Here is a 20,550-nt window from a genome sequence, read left to right on the forward strand (position 1 = left end):
ATTTACGAACTTGATAATTCCCCATTATCCGTTATGTGTTATACTTGTTCATGGGCTAACAGACCTTAATATTTTCTTTTTGTATTTTTATGAAAATAAAAATTGAAAATCAAAATTTATGTAAAATAATTGTATAACAATCTTTTCATCTTAAAATATGAAGTATTTAAGAGGGAATTAAGGTTTTAGTTTTCAAAAAGTCGATATATTATGTGACAATGAAGGGGGATTTGGAAATTGGAAATATATATATATATATATATATATATATATATATATATATATATATATATATATATATATAGGGGTGAGTTCAAATAAAAACCACTTAATTTGTAAAAACCGTAAAAACCTCATTCAACCAATCATGATTTTTCATTTTGTTCTTTTTTTTATAATTATGAAATGTTGATTAACCATTTTTATTGTGGAAGGTGTTAATCATGGATATTATCATCTTCATTATTTTAATTTTAGAGAAATACATGAAACAGTTTCATTAAAATTTCATTAAGTAGTATATGAAACAATTTCATAACCACATATGAAACAACTTCATAAAAAAAAGTATTATATGAAACAATTTCACAAGATTAACAATTTCATGAAAAAATTTCATAAGATTAACGACGGATGAAAGTAGTTTTTACGGTTTTACAAATTGGAGTGGTTTTCATTTGATCGCTCCTCTATATATATATATATATATATATATATATATATATATATATATATATAAATCAATTTTCAAAATGAATTCGATCGAGTTAGAGGATTGATAAATCGATAGTATGATTAGAAATTTGAAAAGAGCACGACCGATTAGAATTTTTAGAAATTTCAAAAGATAATTAGATAAATAAATATGTTATATATAGTATTTAAAATATAGGCGAAAGATTATGCGAGAAGAAAAATTATAGTGAGAAACATAAATTGAGATCTGAACTCTTGATCACTTTTAATCTCATTCCCACACATGAATTGCGTTCTAAAAGGGAATTGATCCGGTACATTTTGATGCACCTCAATGGTTTTGACATTGAATTAGGTTTGATCCGAGGGTGAAAATATTTTTTCGTGCTTCTCGCTATAACTTCCTTTTCTCACCGGAATCCAACCCTTAAAATATCTATGTATATATATTTCAGATTTTTAGACGAATCGGATGACCAAAAACCAAATCAAACCCAACCCAAACTCAAATTTTCTTCGAAAAGTCGGTTTTCGGACTTTGAGGCATTCGGATTTTGCATAAATACCTAATTTTCGGTTCAGATTCGGATTTCAGATCATTCAAGTTTTGCACACTCCTAGAAGCATTCAAGAGTTTTCAAAATGAGCTCGCTTTTCTAGTGGACCGAGCTGCTGAGATCTAAATAAGCTGTTCAGCCTGTAAACAACTCTAATTTGTACACATTGTGTAGTGTTATGGGCTCGGGCTCGGGCTTGGGTCGGGCTCGGCTCTATTTGCATTAATATAAATAAACCCAATAAGAGGCCCAATATATAAACATCAGTTAAACCCCTTATTCAACCCGCCAATCTCATTCTCTCTGCCGTTTCTGTCACCACCTTCCACCATGGCTGCTTCCGAGGAGTATACAGACACCATGAACTTAAAGGTCGCAGAGCTAATGAAGGAAGTCCAGCTCGATTACTCCTCTGCAACTGCTAAAACCATTGATGATGCTGTATCATCTATCAAAGAATGCGTCAATAAAATTCCTGAAGATATAAAGGTCCTTAAACCCTAAACCCTACACCCCAAGTTAGTGATAATTCGAAATTAATTTTTCGTTCGTGTGAATTTGGTAGGTTACGGCGGATTTGGCACCGAAATTTATTAGAGATATCGGTGCAGACAAAGTTGAGTTCAAGTTCAAACGACCTAAGTCGATTCAAATTGGTGGAAGTTATTCGTTTCAATGTGCCGTGAAACCTGATGTAAATGTTGATCTTTACGTTCGGTTGCCGAAGGTAGTTTTATCTATTAGTGCTAATACTAATTAATGCGATGTTTATTTATCTAGTACAGTACTTGAGAGCATAATAAGTATGAACATGTAAATTAAATTGTTTTGTTTCTTTGTTTTATTGGTTTCAAAATTCAAAGGGGGTGAGGTTGCTGTTGAAATGACATAAGTTTGAGTTGAAGAGAGATAGGGAAAGATCATTCGATGCGGTATGTAAACCGAGATACATACAAAGGTTTACCCACTATTCACAGGGAATGATCAATAGAGATTGTAGAATTAGGGAACTGGAATAACTGTCATTAAAATAACTAATGCAAGTATGCAACTCCTAACTAGTTGCTTCTAATGCGGCGTTCAGATAGGAAATACTAAACGGTTTTAGGGTTTTAGTGGAGGTACCAAATGGTATGCAACATTGTGAGATCGGTCTTTTTGAAAATTTGCATGTTTTTCAATCACAATTACAGTAAGCGTCGAGTTGTGGAGAAGACATAAGATACACATATGCTTTGACTTGGTGCAGATTTTCAATGCCTTAGAATTCTAATCAAGGCATGGACATGAGGAACAGTAGGTTCCTTGAGAAATTGGGTTAGTAAATGTGCAACAAGTGTAATGTATGGTCTCATGATGGCTAAACAGCTCTCCAGCCATTTTGCAATGAAAGTACAATTGGAAGTGCCAAGGGTTTAACATCCAACAGCTTTGCCTCTTTCAGCATGTCTAATAGATACTTATCTGATTAAGAAGAAAGCCACATGATTTCCGGAAACGTTAATTCTCAGATTGTGAGACCAGTTTCATGCTTTCAATGCTAAGCCCCTTTCAAGGATTTGTTTGTAATTTGATCAATGTAGCCAGCTATATTATTCCTGTGATTAGAATATCATCTACATAGAAGAGTGCTGCTGTAATGTCTTCTCAATGACTAGAGGCAAATAAAGCGTAGTCTGCCAAATTTTGCCCACTTTCAAGCATACAATCGCATGCATATTTTTGAAAAGTTGGCAATTAAGTTACAGAAACAGTTCAAATAGCTACAACTTCATATGTTCTTACCGACTGGATATACTTTAAAGTTGCTGCTGTTGGAAATTACATCTGACTCTACATTTTAGGTAACCTACTGTATTTGGGTTTTGCAGGAGTGCTTCCATGAGAAAGACTTTTTGAATCATCGATACCATGGCAAAAGATGCCTGTATCTCTGCATAATCAAGAAGTATTTGGAGTCTTCTTCTGTAGCAAAAAAAGTAGAATGGTCCTTCTTTCAGAACGAGGCCAGGAAACCTATTCTTGTTGTATATCCTGGTCAGTAACTTGATTTTATATTTTCCTTTTGTTTTGTAGCTTCTCAGTCATTTCAACACGGTTTATTGCCGGCAACCATATGTATATTTTATTGAAAGGTTTTCTACATATTGTAGTTGTGAAGTCTGCTGGGCTTCCAGGGTTTGCTATTAGGTTGATTCCAACAGCAGATTCCCTTTTCAATGTCCAAAAGTTGAATATGGAGCGCAACAATCTTCATGTTTTGAGTCAAGGTATCACTTTTTATTATTTGAATACATCTTATTAATAGTTTAGACTTCCCACCAACTATCTTGCTATAAAAGACTTGTACATTTGTTTATTTTTTGCTTTTGCGATTGTTTCACTTTATGAACTTATGTGCTCTTAAGGTGTTTCTCAAGCTACCCCTGTGTACAACAACAGTTTGTTAGAGGACATGTATATGGAGAATGGTGCAGAATTTGTCAGAAAGGCTTTTAGTGGATGGAAGGCCTTGGGAGAGGCTTTAATTTTGCTGAAAGTATGATAACCTTCCACTGGAATCTTAACTGTTCAAGCACTGTACTCATCATTTTGTGAAAGAAATTAAGCTTTGTTTTGATGATTCAGGTGTGGGCTCGACAGAGAAGTTCTCTACACACTTGTGACTCCTTAAATGGGTACCTTATCTCAATCATAATGGCATACCTTGCCTCTGAATCTGGTAAAGCTCGCATTAACACAACAATGACGGCAATGCAGATTTTTCGTCTTACTTTGGACTTTATGGGTATGTGTATCTTTTTTCCTGAAATTTTGTTACTTTTTTGGATCTCATGTGCTAGCCACTTGTTATGCTTGTGAATTTCTATCTACAATATCATACCTTCTCTTTTGCTGTGAAACCTGTTACATTGTTTAGGCGATCTGTTTCCAGTTTTGAAGTGCAATAGTTAATATGCTCTAGTGACTTGTCCTCATTGTATATGAGTATATCCGACACCAAAGTTAGAGGTCAAGATTCTTGATTAGTTGAAAACATGGTATCTAAATTATGTTGAAATTGCCGTCTATGCCAGTCTATCAGTCTGGTATGTTGTCTGTGGTTATGTCCAACAGTCCAAGACTCCAAGGTCAGTCAAACGCTCAGGGCAGGTTAGCTGTCCACACTTTCTTCTGTTTCAGGATCTTTAAGTGGACTATTGTAGGTAGGATGATGAGAAGATAGGCATTTAGTAATGAAGGAAAAACCACAAATTTGTGTTCATGTGTGTGGTGTGGTGTCTTTGGAACCTTGTGTTTGATGAATCTTGTAAACATGACAGATTTACATGGACTTCCTTTTCAGGGTACATTGGAACATCCATGTGCAACACCATGTGTAACCCCAATCTTTTTACTTTGAATTATGTCAAGACCTTCTCGTTCATCTTCCATTTCATGGAAAAACCTTCATTCAATTCTGACTTTTATCTATGTTTTGAGATTCTCTTCTTCCTGTTCGCAGAGATGACCAATTATGTTGTTTTACCTTGTATATAAAACTCAAAATAAATTTGGTTGAACTTGGGCTTGTAATTCATAATCTAGTGCTTGCAGTACCTTTTTTATTGGAGTTAAATAGGCTGGAATAATGAGGCTCTATATTAGTTTAAATCCAGATGGCATGCGTTCATTGCAATTTAAATTATGCAGTATGCCCACTATTTGACATGCATATTTTTATGTTAGTTTAAATGGTTCATGTTAATTGTTTAAGTTTTGTAGTTTCTGTAACCAATGGGACTTGTTTCCAGAAGCTGATATGTTGTGATGACTGTAAAAGTTACATTGCTAAAAGTTCTGTTATGGAGTTTTGCAGCCACCTCTAAGCTATGGGGAAGTGGGATATTTTTCAAGCCTCAAGGAGGAAGCGATATGTCTAAGGAGGTATGGTTTTGACCGTTCTCTCATGTTCTTGAGATTCTTTTTAGCATACATTCTGTATGATTTTTGTTGAGGTTTTTTACTTATATATATGATAAAATTTGCTGAAGGAAATTTAGAATTGGATGTTCAAGAGGAAGCAGTATATGATAAAATCAGAAGTTACAAATTTCACTTAATATTTGAGTTGGGAGAGTAGACTTGCAACAAATAACTTCACTCTATATCAGCTTGAAATTACAAGTTTTCCTCGAGTATATGTGGTGGGGATCCCAATTCAATGCACTCATGGGCTTGCTTTTTTTATTCGTCGTAGAATTTTATGTTTGCTTTCCAACTTTTAATAGTTTTCTCACATGAGTGCTTGTACTGATTGTCTTTCATGTTGCAGGAAAGGAAGAGATATGTACAGTATTTTCCGGCAGTTATATGTGATTTATCAGCTCATTTCAATGTAGCATACCGCATGACAAAGAGTGGTTTGATTGAGGTAGCTCTGGCTTATCGTACATACTAATCTTCATTTGATATGCTCTAAAGACAAAAAAGATATTCCCATAATGTTTTCCGCGACTAGTTCTGGGTTCGAATCCCGGGCAACTTATTGTCATATTTAAATTATATTATATGTATAGTGTATAGAAATCCTATTTTATTTTTGCAAAATTTTAAATTTCAGCTTCAAGACGAGGCTGCTTTGGCACTCAGGTGTATTGATAAATGTAAAGAGGGGGGGTTTGTTGAGCTATTTATGACCAAGATTGATTTTCCTGCTAAGTTTGACTATTGCATGAGGTAATTCAGCATCACTTGTGTAGTCTACTTTTTTGTACCGACAAATGTAGTTGTTCATAAGAATAGGTACTTGTAGGGCTATGATTGAACACTACTTGTATTTTTAAGCATCTTGTTTTTTCAGTAATTGTTTCTGTGAGGGCTTTAGGATATGTCATGTCAACATATTATTCAAGTTTGAATTGTTGAGTATAGAATTTATCTTTTATACATCTTCTTTCCAGGTTGAACTTGAAGAGGAAGGCTGAAGTTTCTGCACAAGGGTTATGTTTGGATAATGAGTGTTGGAGACTGTATGAAAAGAAGGTGCATTCTTTGCTTCAGGAAGGCTTAGGAGACAGAGCAAAGTTTGTACGTGTAACCTGGGGGAACGCAACATCCACATGCGATATCAATCATGTATGTGATTTCATGCAGGGGAATATACTGATACTGACATCATACTGGCTTATAGGCATTCAAACTACTGACTACTCTACAATTTTAGGGTCTGACAGTGCTCGACAAAGAGCCACTAATGGTTGGAGTTTCTGTCAACTTGCCAGAAGCCTTTGACGAGTATACGAGGGGTCCCTTTTTTGGGAATAAAGAAGAGGTACTTGTATGCTTATCTTTATTATATTATAAAACATTTGGCAAAAACTCTTGAAAACAACTTACTAAGCATCGGTACCGTTTACTAATGCAAATATCTTAAATTTCAAGGTTACAAGTTATTTTGTTGATTTTAATATCTTTACTGTATTATCATTTCCTTCATTCTTTAAAATCTTTTAAAGTTCAAGTTTACAACTTATTACTACATATGTGCAACTTTTTGAATCTTTATGTTTGAAGTTCACAAAACTAACTAATAACCAACTGATAAACATGTTCAAATATAGGATGAGCATTGAGATCTATTAATATTGCATAATACTCCATAAAATTGAGACCCAACCAAAAACTCTCTTGCTCTTTCTAAACCACATAAAACCATAAAATAAAATCGAGAGGGACAAAGAATAGAACGAAGAATGAATCAAGATTTCACGTTTTTTTTTTTTTTGGTAAGGGTGTCTGGGCCAAAGCCCGACTAATCCCCGGCAAATTTAGAGGCTAAACATGGCCCCACTTAAATGTCGCCAACACTCCCCTCCCAGGTCTCGAACTCGGGTTCATGACTATGCCATGCCCAAGCCTTTACCACTAGGCTGGAAGGTCTTTGACTTTCACGTTCTTTGATTCTGAATCAAGATGTATTGTGCTGTATTTCACGGGTACACTTCTAGTCTTATGAATGTGTGTCTATTAATACACACACTAATTGTAGTAACCTTCTCCTACAGGGTCTGAAGTTCCGAAAGTTTTGGGGAAACAAGGCAGAGTTGTACCAATTTAAAAGTGGTACCAGGGAATGTGTTTGTAAGTAATGTCCTTGCAATTGCTCTCTCTTTTTAAGCTTGCTTGTCTTCTGTAATTGATTTTTCATTTCATTTCTTTGATAGTTTGGGAATGCAAGCCTGCAAAGAGATATCTTATTATAAAATGGGTCACTGAGTATGTGCTTAAGCGGCATCTATCATTGGCAGAGGAAACTATCATGCATGCTGTTGATCAACTTGATTTTTCATTGGTTCATGATGGTGGAGGTAATGTCGATGGCTGCTAACTTTAAGTCACTTGTGTCATTTTGTCCTTTTAAAGATGTATATTACGTACTTGCAATTTCTGTAAGATTTAGGAGTCACACACTTCGAAATTCATCATGTGATACAGATCTGGCTTCTGATGGAAGTTTGCTCGAAAGTTTTGGTACTCTGTCTAAGCGTTTACGTCTTCTCAGTGACGTTCCTTTGGGAGTCTCCAGTGTACAGCCTCTGGACTCAGGTTTACTCTCAGCTACCCTCTATTGACAAGTTCGTTTGTTTGTAGTTGATTGTCATCTTATAGAGATACCAAATATCGAAACCACTTGCATACAATTGATTAATCATTTAGGTATATCAGTGTGACCAAATTTTTCTTGGTAGTGCTGCTTATAGTAGAATTGTAATTCTAGTTGTGGCTTATAAAAGATGACATCCTGAATGTTTATTAATGTTGGATTTGTTGGATCTATGTTTTATCTTGTTGCTTAAGCATGGCATACTTTTTAGCAGAAGTCGTCAGGTCACTTTCTATTTCTTATGTACCATTCTTATGGATATCTACAGCTTTCCGACACACATCTGTCTTTCCTCCAAGACCTCATCCCTGTGCTAATGGAACTAAAGTTGGAAATAGAATCAGACCAACCTGTATACAGCCGCTGGAAATTATGATTCAGGCATGCTAGCTGCTGACTTTCTTGAAATTACCGATTGTTACTACTTGCAGCATTTTATGAACCTGATTCTTCTGTATAATGTAGTTGGAAGGTTCGGGGAACTGGCCGATGGATGATCTAGCAATTGAGAAAACTAAATCTGCTTTTCTGCTAAGAATTGGAGAATGGTGAGCTGATAATATTGTGTTCTTTAGTATGATGTGGACGGTGTTTCTAATCGTGTTGTAATAATAGCCTTCAGAAGGATTACGGGATGAAATATTGTCCGTCAGAGGAAGGTGTGGATGTTTTCTTGAACGGATATGTGTTCCGCTTGAAAATTTTGCATGAGAGAGGCCTCGACTTGTTAAATGGACAACGTAAGAAAAAGCTTTTTAATACGTTTGGAAACCAATGAACAACTTGCTAGTAACATAGATATGTTCCAGTACTGAATGATTTTATTTCCTTCTATTGCAGCTGATAGTTACCAAGTAAAAAGGGTTTCCCCTACAGACAAACATCTTTTTCTGAGAAGTCAGCATTCTAGCATGATTAATGGCCTTTCCGGTCGCTATCCATTATATGGCCCAGTTGTTCAGTGAGCATCTATCGTTAAACTTTCAATGTTGGTTATATGGGGTTTATTTCATGTTGCTTCATATTTAAATCTACTAGTTTCTTCATTATTTCATCCCCCCAAAGATAAACAGGTATGGAAGCTATAATTGTAAACCACAATCGAGTCTATAGACATCCCCCCTCTATAGACAAAGAATGAAGAGGCAAGAATCTAACCTTTACCTTTCTTGTTTCCCTTGAAGATTGGCAAAACGATGGGTTGCTGCACATCTCTTCTCAGCTTCTTTCACGGAGGAGGCAATTGAGCTTGTGGTTGCATCTCTTTTTCATAACCCCTTGCCATTTTCTGCTCCTTGTTCACGAATTGCCGGTTTTACAAGGTTCTACCTCTTCTGTTAATTAAGGATTTTCATCTATATCTCTTGTTTTCGCTTTCAACTGTAATGTGATGATATAGGTGCATGATATGTGCATACCTGTATTCTGGAGTTCTAATAATTGAAGGATGCAAGATGCTTATATGAATATATAATTATATATTAGTCTAAAACCAAGACAATAAAATAAATACATTTGTTGTAGTTCATACTTCGTATGGTAAATATTTGAAAAACAAGTTGGAACTCTGATTTGAGGATGAAGGTACTATATAAAAGGAAAAAGCTAATGCACAACAATGCGATCAACAGGAGTAACTTAAGACATATACAAAATATAAATTAAGATAATATTTGTTTTGAGGATTAAAGGATTTGTTTTGTTGCGTTGCCTCCTTTCTCTCTAGCTTACATAAGATGTAACTTCTACTTCTAATGTTTAGATCTAATTTGTGGTTTTCTAATTTGTAAATCTTCTCGGAAGCACCCTCTCTACCTCTTGAGACGGTAAATATCTGCAAACATCTTACCCTCTAAACCCTATTTTCGGGTGCGATATATTGGGTATGTTTGGTTCTAATTGCTGAATTTTCATCTCTCTATTTTTTTGAAGAAAAAGACAAAAGTTGCTCCTCTTGTATCCTTCACCCGAATCCCTTAAATTTCTGGTCAAGAATTGGGATTCTTTCATATTTTTTCTTTTTTGCAAAATATATTTTGGGCTGCTTCTAAAACGGTTCAAGGGATTATTTTATGACATTCATCTTTGACAAAAAGTTGGTTAGCTCTACAAACAAATGTTTACTCTTTAAGGAGAAGAAAACTAGCATCTTTTCCTCCAATTGTTGCTATCTTACCCCGATTTGGTAAACAGGTTTTTGAGACTACTATCGGAGCATGACTGGACATTTACTCCTTTGATTGTTGATATAAACGAGGATATGACGCCAGATGATGAAAAGGAAATTGATGTAAGCAATACAACTTTTCTTGTTTCTTGACTAATTCTGGCAGAACTAATTACTAGACAACAATTTTCTAATTTACAGGAAAAATTTACTTTGAGTAGAAAAGCTTATGAAGAAGGGACAGGAGGTGTAACGTCTGCCATGTACTTAGCCACTGCTTATGATAAGGCATCTGAAGCCTGGACTAGCACGTCTCCAAGCGTATCAGTGAGTAATTCTGTTGACGAATGTGGTTGTGTGTGATCTATTGTTATTTATGAAGAATCAGCTTTGCCTTTATGGGCATTTAACCATTCAAAATCAAACTCAATTTTCTTGGTAAATGGATACACTTCGTTGGTCCGCTTATACACGTAACTCTCATCTTCTTTCCATTAATTTAGTATTTGCATATACTAAAATATAGACCAAACGAACCCACATATCCATCATAGACATACGGTCAGGGAGGGGGGTATACACAGACCTTGCCTCTATCCCAAAGGGAATAACAACTGTTCCAGTGAAGCCTCCCGACTTGCAAAACAAAAAATACATGGACTAATTTGAGAAGTAAGTTGTTTGCAATTATTCTATGTTGGTTTTTAAATCATCTACATTTATACATGTCAGTCTAATTAAATGTCAGAAATATAAAATTACAAAGTGGGAAGTAGGTTATTACGATCATTCTATGTTGGTTTTTGAGTTGTCTGCATTTAGACATGTCTGTCTAGTTAAATGTCGGAGGCGGTGGGTGTGGTAGCAGGTAGGTTGGGAGACAACTAGGTATCGAAGTCCTAGGATAGGAAGGGAGCCCTTGTGGTGGTGAGTAGCTTTTGTACCGGGGGGGGGGGGWTTGAAAGGGTCTTTTAATGCACTTGTTAGGTTTTTAGTTGTTTTGTACTTCCTCTCTTATTTTTGAATGCTCCTACTTGTTTTAATCTTTTTTCATGTTGTTTACTGTGCACACTTGCTCTACTTTTCCATGCCTTTCTTCTTTTCCCAAGTTTGTCTCAAGCTTTTCATCAACTCTTCAAACTTCTCACTAGGGACACTCCCAAAAAACTCTTCACAAAAACTTCTTATGGAACTTTTTTGCAAGCACGGGTTTTCACGGAAGCAACTCTCTACACCTTGGGGTAGAGAAAAGGCTGCATACACCTTACCCTCCCTTGTGGGATATATTGGCTTGGTTGAGTTGGTTTAGTTTGTCTAATTAAATATCTTTAGAGCATCCCACCCACATTAAGAGGCTTTTACTATCTCTAAAGCCAGTAATCGCATTCTACACAATCTTCATGGAAGTTCTTTCCTAATAGACGAACCACAGGCCTTTAGTGTAGCAGTATCCGAGTTACCTGTAGAGCCCAGCCTTCTAGGAAGTTAGGGGTTCAAACCTCACCAAAAGTGAGGAGGGTGTGTGAGTTCATTTGCTATATATAAATATTATATACTTCATAAAGTCCTAATAAACGGGTTTGTTTACCCATGCAAACATTGGACCGTCTTATTATTAGGAATACCAACCACAGGATTATTGTTGAAGGAATTTGTTTATTTTGCAACATGCTTACATATATAGGTTTCATTCTAGTTTTGAGAATAAAACCCAACAAAAAAAAACTGTCCCACCGTAAATCCCACTCAACGGTCGGGGTTTTCTTTGGGGGAAGGGTGGAGACGCATACAGACCTGACCTCTACTTTAAAGAGTACAACGGCTGTTTTCGTGAAGAAGTACCCTATGCAAAGGGTGTGACCCCACCCTCCGTCATGGGGGGAATAAATCGTTTGTCCAAGGAGCAGGTGGGTGCTCTCAGAGTCGAACCTTTGACCTCCCACTCATTCTGCAAGGATGTCCACCTTCTTTTCGGCTAGACTAAGGTGGGTGCTCGTTTTAAGTACCCTTCTAATCAGTTATCTGCATTTTTAACTTTCATGTGATAGGAGGTCAAAAGGTTGGCAGTCTATGCTAGAAGCAGTTCAAACTTGCTGACTAAACTCATTATGCAAGGTCAGCTAGATTCTTATGGATGGGAGGTGAGTTTGACTGATTTACTTATTCTTTTGAATTATTTACCACGACTTATTGATTTTGTTATTCATTGACAATCATACTATGATTTGTAGTGCATTTTTCGAACCCCATTGAACAACTATGATGCTGTCATTCTTCTTCATAGAGACAAACTCTCTTACCCTCAACGTCTTCTCTTCCCATCTGAACTCAATCATGGTATAATAACTCTCTCCCCATGTACCCACCCGTAAAGGTCTTATTAAGATTATATGTACATATAGTGGAAGGTTCATGTGTGAACCACAGATGTTTTGGGAACAGGGTGAACTACTTTTGTAGCATATATTCATCGATAAATGTACACTATAAATTTATCAAAATGTGTATACTATCAATGAGTATGTTCATTAATAAGTATATACTATATATTCATTGATGAATATATTAACTTGTATTCCTATAATGTCAATGAGCATATTCAACAATGAATATACACTAAAAAATTAGTTCCCTGGTTCTTAAAATATATGTGGTTTTCATTTGAACCGGAGTCTATAAATATATATACATATACATATATATATAAATTTGAAGAATATGTTTATATATGGCAAAACTCACACACTCCTCACTTGGTGAGCTTGAACCTTGACCTCCAGGGAGGTCGGGCTCTACCGGTAACCCAGATACTGTTGGGCCAATGACTCTTTGGTTTTATCAAGAATTTAAGTCTCGTGAAATATGCAACACAAGGAGTTCTTACCAGACGCATGTACTGCACAGGGAAGCTTGTGGCACAGGGAAATGCAAGCAAGATTTTTCATCCTTTTTTGTTGCCTAATGGTGTCACTGGTACCAGAAAGGATCTTGAAGATCAGTTATATATCAACTTCGATCCATTGATGTGCTATGTTAAACGTTTGGAGGTAAATAGACAGATTTCCGGCATCATCTTCTTTAGTTCATGCTAATAACTAATCATTTCACCATTGCCGTTGCAGAATGCTTATCCCAACAGGTTCAAGTTGTGGTATGATTCTTTAGGAGGTGATGCAATTGGACTTACATGGGAAAAAGAGAACTTGAAGGTATTGAATCTTTTACCCAACAACAGGCTTACTCATTTTGTTGGGCTTATTGAAATAATTCCGTTTTGTTTGACATAAGCTAGCTTTTTGAAACATTTCGATAAGCTCCGGGAGCTTTTTCTACTTTTTCCGGATTATGCCCCTTATATTTTTCCAATTAAAATTTTAACATGCCATTTTGGGTTATTTTACATTGTCATCAAGCTTATCAGTTAGTTTTTACAAAACATGACTACTTTGTGCGCTAGCTAGCTAGCTTATCAGCCAGATTGTCAGATATAGCCTTAAAAGTCTGTAGGCCTTGCATACACAACAATACATTCTATCAAGGAGTAAATATTACGTATGCATGGGTTACACTTGGAAAGCAGGGTCTCTGAACCGAGGCTTATAAATTGTCGCTTTTTAGAAACAGTTTTGCAGCATCAAGTCTCGTGAATTTGTGGATTAATTATGATTGTTTTTATAGAAAAGGAGACGAGAAGATGTAAAGAAAAACGTGAAGATTACTTTGAGAGATGTGGGTGAAGTTGGAAAAGGATTTGTGAAGAGCATTTATTTGCTGAAGGCGCCAAGGCTTGCAGATTAAGAGAATACTACCCATTCAATGTTGTACCATTTCTACTGCCTACGCTACCCCAGTTTTGAAGTGTTGAAGGGGAAAAGCTTAAGACTTTTATTTATTGATCTGTAAATTTTTTTTGTATTCCAGGTTTTGAGGCGGTTTTTAGGAAATTTTACGTCTAGGAACACGACAATTATAAGTAATGTTGAAATTATGTTTGTTCGGTTTCATGCCAAGTTTTAGGGGTCTTTTTCACTAACACAAGTAAAATTGCCAGATAAAAAAATCATCCTCATTTACCTTGTAAGATTCTCAGGGTTGTTTGTTTATAGCTTAATAGTTCCATTAAGAGGTAATCTTTGAATCGTTAAGAGGTGAATCTTGTTTGACAAAAAAAAGTATGTCTCTTAATGGTTCTAAAATAATCTGAATGATTTTGTATCATGGATCTCCCTTAACCATTAAGAGCTCTAATTTCATTGTACACAATTACTGAACAATTATATTTCATTTTGCATTATATCATGAGGGCCACTTAATCATTCTGACCACTTAATTATTCTTGTTTTAAACTAGTATAAATGCCACTTACCTAGTACGCGTTAAATGGCTAAGAGTCAGATAATCTTTTCTTATTGGGTAAGCGTTTCTTACCTAATATAAGTGAATAAGTGTTTAGTTATCTGGTAAAGACGGTAAGTGTTTTATAAATACCCCATGATGTATCAATGCCAAATTCCATATTTTTGCTTAGCATCGAGAAGATGTAAAGCTAAATAGCTTGTGTTAATTGTTATACAAATAAAATAACATTTACACTTGTACAACATAAATATATAAATCATGATTTAGGATCAAATGAGAATAACAGTTATGGTGAGAATGATAAGTGTACTTTTTAATTTTTGGATGAGTCACTTTTTTTATCTAACTTTGTTTGCCTTCAATTATATTCATCTAGCTTTTTCTTCACATTTATTTTCATTTTCATTCACTTTCACGAACTTTTACACATATTTAATCTAATACTATATTATAAAGCATGACAAAAACTCTTAAAAACCAATTTTTATGCATGAAGTACTGTTTATTGGTGCATATTACTTAGAATTCAAGATTACAAGTGATTTTGCATAAGTACAACTTATTAAAACTTTATTTTAAAATTCGTATAACTAACTATAGATAAACATAATCAAATACATGATAAATATATATTTTAAATATAGAAAATCTAAAAATATAATTAAGATAATTATTGATTTTATAACAAAATGTTTAATTATTATCTTTTATAAAAATTATATTATTAAACCAAAAATAAATTACTTTGTTATTAGACCATAATTAAATTATAATAAAAAAATTGAATTAAATTGTTAATTTAATACTAATATCGGTTTTATTTATTTATTTTTTATGCTATTTTCAAATTTATATTTCATTCAAAAATAAAAACATTATCGCTTTCTCAAAACCACATAAAATCGTATTATATTAATAGAGACAAAAAATAAAAACTAAATCTTAAAACGCAGATTTATCTCGCTGCAATGCACGGGTACTCTTCTAGTCATTTCATATACATGAATGTCAAAATTTCGATCATGATGATAAAAAATGATAAATAAAGATAGTTAAAAGTAGACAAATGTATACTAAGGTTCTTTATACATGTTCTTACCTAACTTTTATCCTCCAGAAGTTTAATTGCATTCAAATATTTATTGTGTGATATATCTCTTGAAACATAATATCCAAACTTTTATTACAAAATACATTTCTTTTGCAACATAAATTGTACCCAGAATTATTTTTCACTTGGCATGGTACAAGTCCTTAAAGCATGGTATCCAACCTTCTATTATGACCTGGTTTTTCACAAGTCAAAGTTTTAAGTTGGTGGAGGGCCATTATAAGAGCTGTTAACATCTGAAAAAAGGATGAAACCAGAAAACACAAGAAGAATACATACAACAAAACTCACCAGCAAAGTCTTTACCTTCTTCGAAAACAGCTCCATAATCATGTCCTTCTCTTCATGAAAACTAAAGAACTCTTCAATCACCATCATAACCAATGCATCTAGAAGCTTCTTATACCGTGGATCGATATCAGCTGAATGCAAAACCTGAGACATGGATTTCCTTAGATGCTTTACCAATGATCCAGGATTAAATGAATCCGTCTCTTCTTTTGTAACGAAAGCCGCAGCAGGTTCAACAGGTATTGGGGATGATGACGGAGTCATTTCAACAGTCGACATGGATGACAGGGTAGTCGTTTCAGCAATCGACAAGGGTGAAAATGGAGTCACTTCTAGTGAACCAACCGTAATAGATGATGATGGTGAAACAAATTTATTCAAAGACATGATGTAGCTCTGAAACATTCAAAAGTAAATCTAGATTACTACACAACGAGATGTTATAGAAACAAAATACGAGTACACAACAAAAGGTAATTACTAGCCAATGTTATTTTAAGTTGTGTATCACATAGCATTCATGTGATGAACTACTTCAATTTCTTTAAGATACAGTGGCTGTCGAAATGTAAGTTTATAACAACTTTATAGCAGGAAAAATACCTAATCCGAAGAATAAGCAACCATAAATGTTAAGTTTGTATAGTCAACAAGTGTTAAAACAACTGTTTTTGAATTAGATCACCTTCAAAAGCATTAAATTGCAATAGAAAAAGACTGTTTATAAGGAATAATTGCTAATCGCTCATTCTAAGAAGCAAACAATAAATTATACTCTTTAACTTTCCCCTTTCTAACTTAAATGTGCGTGTTTATTTTGCAACTTATCGAATATGGAGTGAGTCAACGTCCCTATCGCTGCACCTGTCGACAACTCTCAAATTCTATTCAATGATGAGAAGTGTAAATTGGATTGACAAGTATACCTCGATGGATTTGCTGGATTGATCTTTGTCAAAAACAAAAGCCTCTGAGATTGGAGAGATTCCAATCGACTCTTCTGGATGTTGATGCACACCGACATTGTCAGAAACCAGAATTTGATTGGAATTTAAGCTCGATTCGCTGATCTGTGCATCAAAAAAATCAAATAACGGATAACAGAAAAGAAATGATACGATCAAATACGCACGATGAGTTTAAAACCAAAACAAGGACATAAGGATTCAAAGTACCTCTACGGTGGACGTGGACTCATCAGCGTCGACAGATTTTGAGATTGACGAGATCTTCTCGATCGACTCCTCCGATACGGCATCGACCTCAGTAATGGGAGTGAAGACAGAACTCAAGTTCTTTTTGATGCTCTGTTATAAAAATTCAATAGAATCCTCCATTTAATACACGCGTCTATACAAAACATGATGATCTGTGATTAAGAACATTGAACATTTGTACTTATTAAGAGATTGTTTGATTTGACCTTTTGTTGCTGCTGCTGATGTAGCTTCTTCGACGGATCATTAATCGGTTTAGCCTTGCGATTGGAGGAAACTGGTAAATGGTCTTTCTTCGGTGTTTGAATATCATGATGATCCTCTCTCATCTTTCTGTCTCTGAAACACGCATAAATGGATGTGCTTCTGGCGCCAAAAGTTCGAGATCTTTCTATTTATATATGTAGACTGTAGTCCAACGGAAAGTGAGGGTCCGATAGTTAGCAACTTAATTAATGCACTCAAGCTTATGTTTCAGTAGGAGCATTTATCTGAATCTTGTGAAAAGGTGAACATTAGTTGGTAAATAAAAAGTCTCCATTTACCATTCAGCATCTTAATTCAGCATATTAATTTCATTGTAAACAATAATCGAATAATTATATTTTATTTTACACTATATCATGAGAGCCTCTTAATCATTTTGATCACTTAAAAGGGTTGTCTGACAGTTGTTGAATGGTTTTGTGCAAAATCATTAAGTGATCAGAATGAGTAAGAGGCTCTCATGATATAGTGCAAAAAGAAATATAATATTTTTGGTAATTGTTTACAATGAAGTTAGGGCTCTTAATGGTTAAGAGAGACCCAAGATACAAAATCATTCAGAGGGTTTTAGAACCATTAAGAGGAAGATTTTTTTTTTTGCCAAACAATATTCATCTCTTAACGATTCAGAGATTGCCTCTTAATGAAACTATTAAGAGATAAACAAACCACCCCTAATCATTCTGCACCAAACCATTCAGCAACTGTCAAACAGCGCCCCTAAGTCAGTCATGACTCTTTTCTTTAACAGTTGTTTAATGATATATAAAATAGTTTATTCAAGAAACTTCTTATATAGTTTTATGTAGATCGTAAACTTTTTACATACACGTCCCTTCTAATTAAAAACACGCTTCTTTAGTTCATTAAAAACTCGTTCAGACAAAAACATTTTATATCTATAAAAGCAAATTAATTCACACAGACTGTTTTACCTATTTAACGAAAAACCAACCAAATATCTCTCGAGTCACAGGTTGGGCCATCAAGTGGTTTCCATTTGGGCTGGTTGTTGGAGCATTTAACTCTTAAATGGCTCGACCTCTTTGGCCCCAGAATATTTGGGGTATTGTCTTGTAGAGATGGCCAAATGGACCCGGCTCGGTCCGTAACCGGGACCGGAGAGGGACCGGTATGGACCGGTTGTGGACCGCCGGTTATGAACCGGTTATGGATTTTAACGTTTTTTAGGACCGAGACCCGTTAAGACCGGAACCGGTTATGTAACCGGTTATAGGACCGGCCCGGCCCGGTCAACAAAAGTCAACGTGTATATATATATATATATATATATATATATATATATATATAACAAAACATATTTTTAAACGTATTTATATAAAACATATTACAAACATATTAAAAATAAATACGTTTAAAAATATATTTTGTTATATATATATATATATATATATATATATATATATGTATATAAATTTATTAATTACCAAAAATTTGAAGAAAAAAAATATTTTTTTTTGCAAAGGACCGGTCGTAACCGGTTATGGGACCGGGACCGGGACCGGACGGCTTAACCGGTTACCGGTAAGCTTGACCGGTTATGGAGGATTTCACCGGAACCGGGACCGGTTATGGAGGGACCGGTTATGGAACATTTTTGTCTTGATCGAGACCGGCCGTAACCGGTTATGGCCCGACCCGGGACCTATTTTTGGCCACCTCTATTGTCTTGTTAATTCATGACTCGCTTATAAAGAAAAAATAACTATAGCTATTAGCTAACACTATAAACCTAATTATGGTTTGTTTACCGACTAACAGGTTACAACTACCAACTAACAATATTTAGGGGTTGTTTACTAAATGCTTACTTAGGTAAGTGAATACCAAGTCATATTACCTTACTGGATGAATATGGTAAGGATCAAGAATCTTACCCGGTAAAAGTGAGACAAGGAACAAGAGTCTTACCCGGTAAGTGAGGACGACGATTTTTACCATGGTAAGCGTTTACGGGGTAAATTGTTGCATATGATATCGTTTTGGTGGACTAAAATCTTATCCGGTAAGTAAATGATAGTGTTAAGTTTATCGGTAAGCACTTACCTCGTAAATGTTTAGTAAACAGCCCCTTAGTGTCTTTGTGTCACATTGTGTTTACAAGGTGGTTACAATGTGTAAAAGATAGATGATCACAACGTGTATCCAAGTTCATACACAATACTTCTAGGGATCTTTAGTTTTTTGGTTTTTTTTGTTTTTGATGTCGTTGTATCACATTGTATTCATAAGGTGATCATAATGTGTAAAAAGTTGGTAGTCACAATGTCTAATTGTAACAATATATTCGATAGTGGTTCACATCATGATGCTATGATTTTTGGTTTTAAGTTTACTGGAGATACTTGACGGGTGTTCAAACTTGATTATTGATTTTGTTCACAATATGTATTCTAAAGTCCTTATAATTTTTTTTAGTGATCTATAGTGTTTTTGGTTTTTTAATTTTGGGTTTTTTTGTCTTCATGTTGTGTTCATATTGTGTTTACTTGTAATCACAAACCTGAATATCCAACCCGTTATGCTAACCGACTAATCCCAAAGCGACCACCTGCTTTACAGATAGTCTGGAATTACCGCATTTGAACCTCCGTGGCTACAGGGGGATTTTTATTCCTTTTTGGATTTGAATCTAGGACCTCCTGGTACTTTAATCTTTGGAGCCAAACTCAAAAATATCAGACACCACCTTTGTGGTTAGGTTAGCTAGTTTTCACAATGTGTTAGGTTATTTGTCAGGTTTATTTTATTTTTTTAAATTATTTTGTTAATGAAAGAAGAGAGAAAATTTATAAAATATCCGTAATAATATTTACTAAATTTTTTGATTCAAGTTTACCAAAATTATTAACTTCCTAATTTAGATTTGTGGTTTATATTGGATCTCACAAATTGCATAGTTCTTAAAAGAACGTAACCATATATATATATATATATATATATACACACACACATTATATTATAAAGCATTTGATAAAAACTCTTAAAAATAATATTTTATAGATGAAGTACTGTTTATTGATGCATATTACTTAAAATTCAAGATTACAAGTAAATTGTGCGTAAGTACAACTTATTAAGCTACATATTTGAATTCGTGTAACTAACTGTAGATAAATATAATCAAATATATGATAAAATTCTTATTTTAAATATAAAATCTAAAATATAATTAGAATAATTATTGTGTTCTAACATAATATTTAGTTATTATCTTT

At 34.6% G+C, this 20,550-nt stretch overlaps 1 protein-coding gene across 2 annotated transcripts; it reads left to right on the forward strand.

Annotated features, from left to right (window-relative positions):
* Window positions 1-1,569: 1,569 nt before the first annotated feature.
* LOC112515550 (nucleolar protein 6) lies at window positions 1,570-14,105 on the forward strand. 2 transcript variants are annotated; one of them, XM_025122436.1, is made up of 27 exons: window positions 1,570-1,742; window positions 1,819-1,980; window positions 3,125-3,290; window positions 3,407-3,523; window positions 3,662-3,792; window positions 3,882-4,041; window positions 5,113-5,180; window positions 5,569-5,667; window positions 5,857-5,972; window positions 6,197-6,371; window positions 6,460-6,567; window positions 7,301-7,376; window positions 7,460-7,603; window positions 7,731-7,841; window positions 8,168-8,280; window positions 8,365-8,447; window positions 8,515-8,639; window positions 8,740-8,860; window positions 9,084-9,221; window positions 10,093-10,189; window positions 10,268-10,393; window positions 12,115-12,207; window positions 12,298-12,403; window positions 12,971-13,113; window positions 13,189-13,275; window positions 13,745-13,884; window positions 13,988-14,105. In XM_025122436.1, exons 1-26 carry the CDS (start codon window positions 1,584-1,586, stop codon window positions 13,862-13,864), a joined length of 3,144 nt encoding a protein of 1,047 aa, XP_024978204.1. In that variant the 5' UTR covers window positions 1,570-1,583; the 3' UTR covers window positions 13,865-13,884; window positions 13,988-14,105. The 2 variants fall into 2 exon arrangements, with proteins under 2 accessions (XP_024978204.1, XP_024978203.1); XM_025122435.1 differs by having other exon boundaries at window positions 13,745-14,105.
* Window positions 14,106-20,550: the final 6,445 nt, after the last annotated feature.

This window comes from Cynara cardunculus (genome assembly GCF_001531365.2).
Source record: "Cynara cardunculus var. scolymus isolate 2C chromosome LG 7, CcrdV1, whole genome shotgun sequence".
Classification (NCBI taxonomy): domain Eukaryota; kingdom Viridiplantae; phylum Streptophyta; class Magnoliopsida; order Asterales; family Asteraceae; genus Cynara; species Cynara cardunculus.

What these genes read in the sequence shown, in the direction of transcription:
- LOC112515550 (XM_025122435.1), top strand. Translation starts at nt 1,584, where the DNA reads ATGGCTGCTTCCGAGGAGTATACAGACACCATGAACTTAAAGGTCGCA. An exon ending in TGGTACCAGGGAATGTGTTT is followed by an intron (nt 7,377 to 7,459) that starts GTAAGTAATGTC and finishes TTTCTTTGATAG; the next exon opens with TTTGGGAATGCAAGCCTGCA. An exon ending in CTGCTAAGAATTGGAGAATG is followed by an intron (nt 8,448 to 8,514) that starts GTGAGCTGATAA and finishes TTGTAATAATAG; the next exon opens with CCTTCAGAAGGATTACGGGA.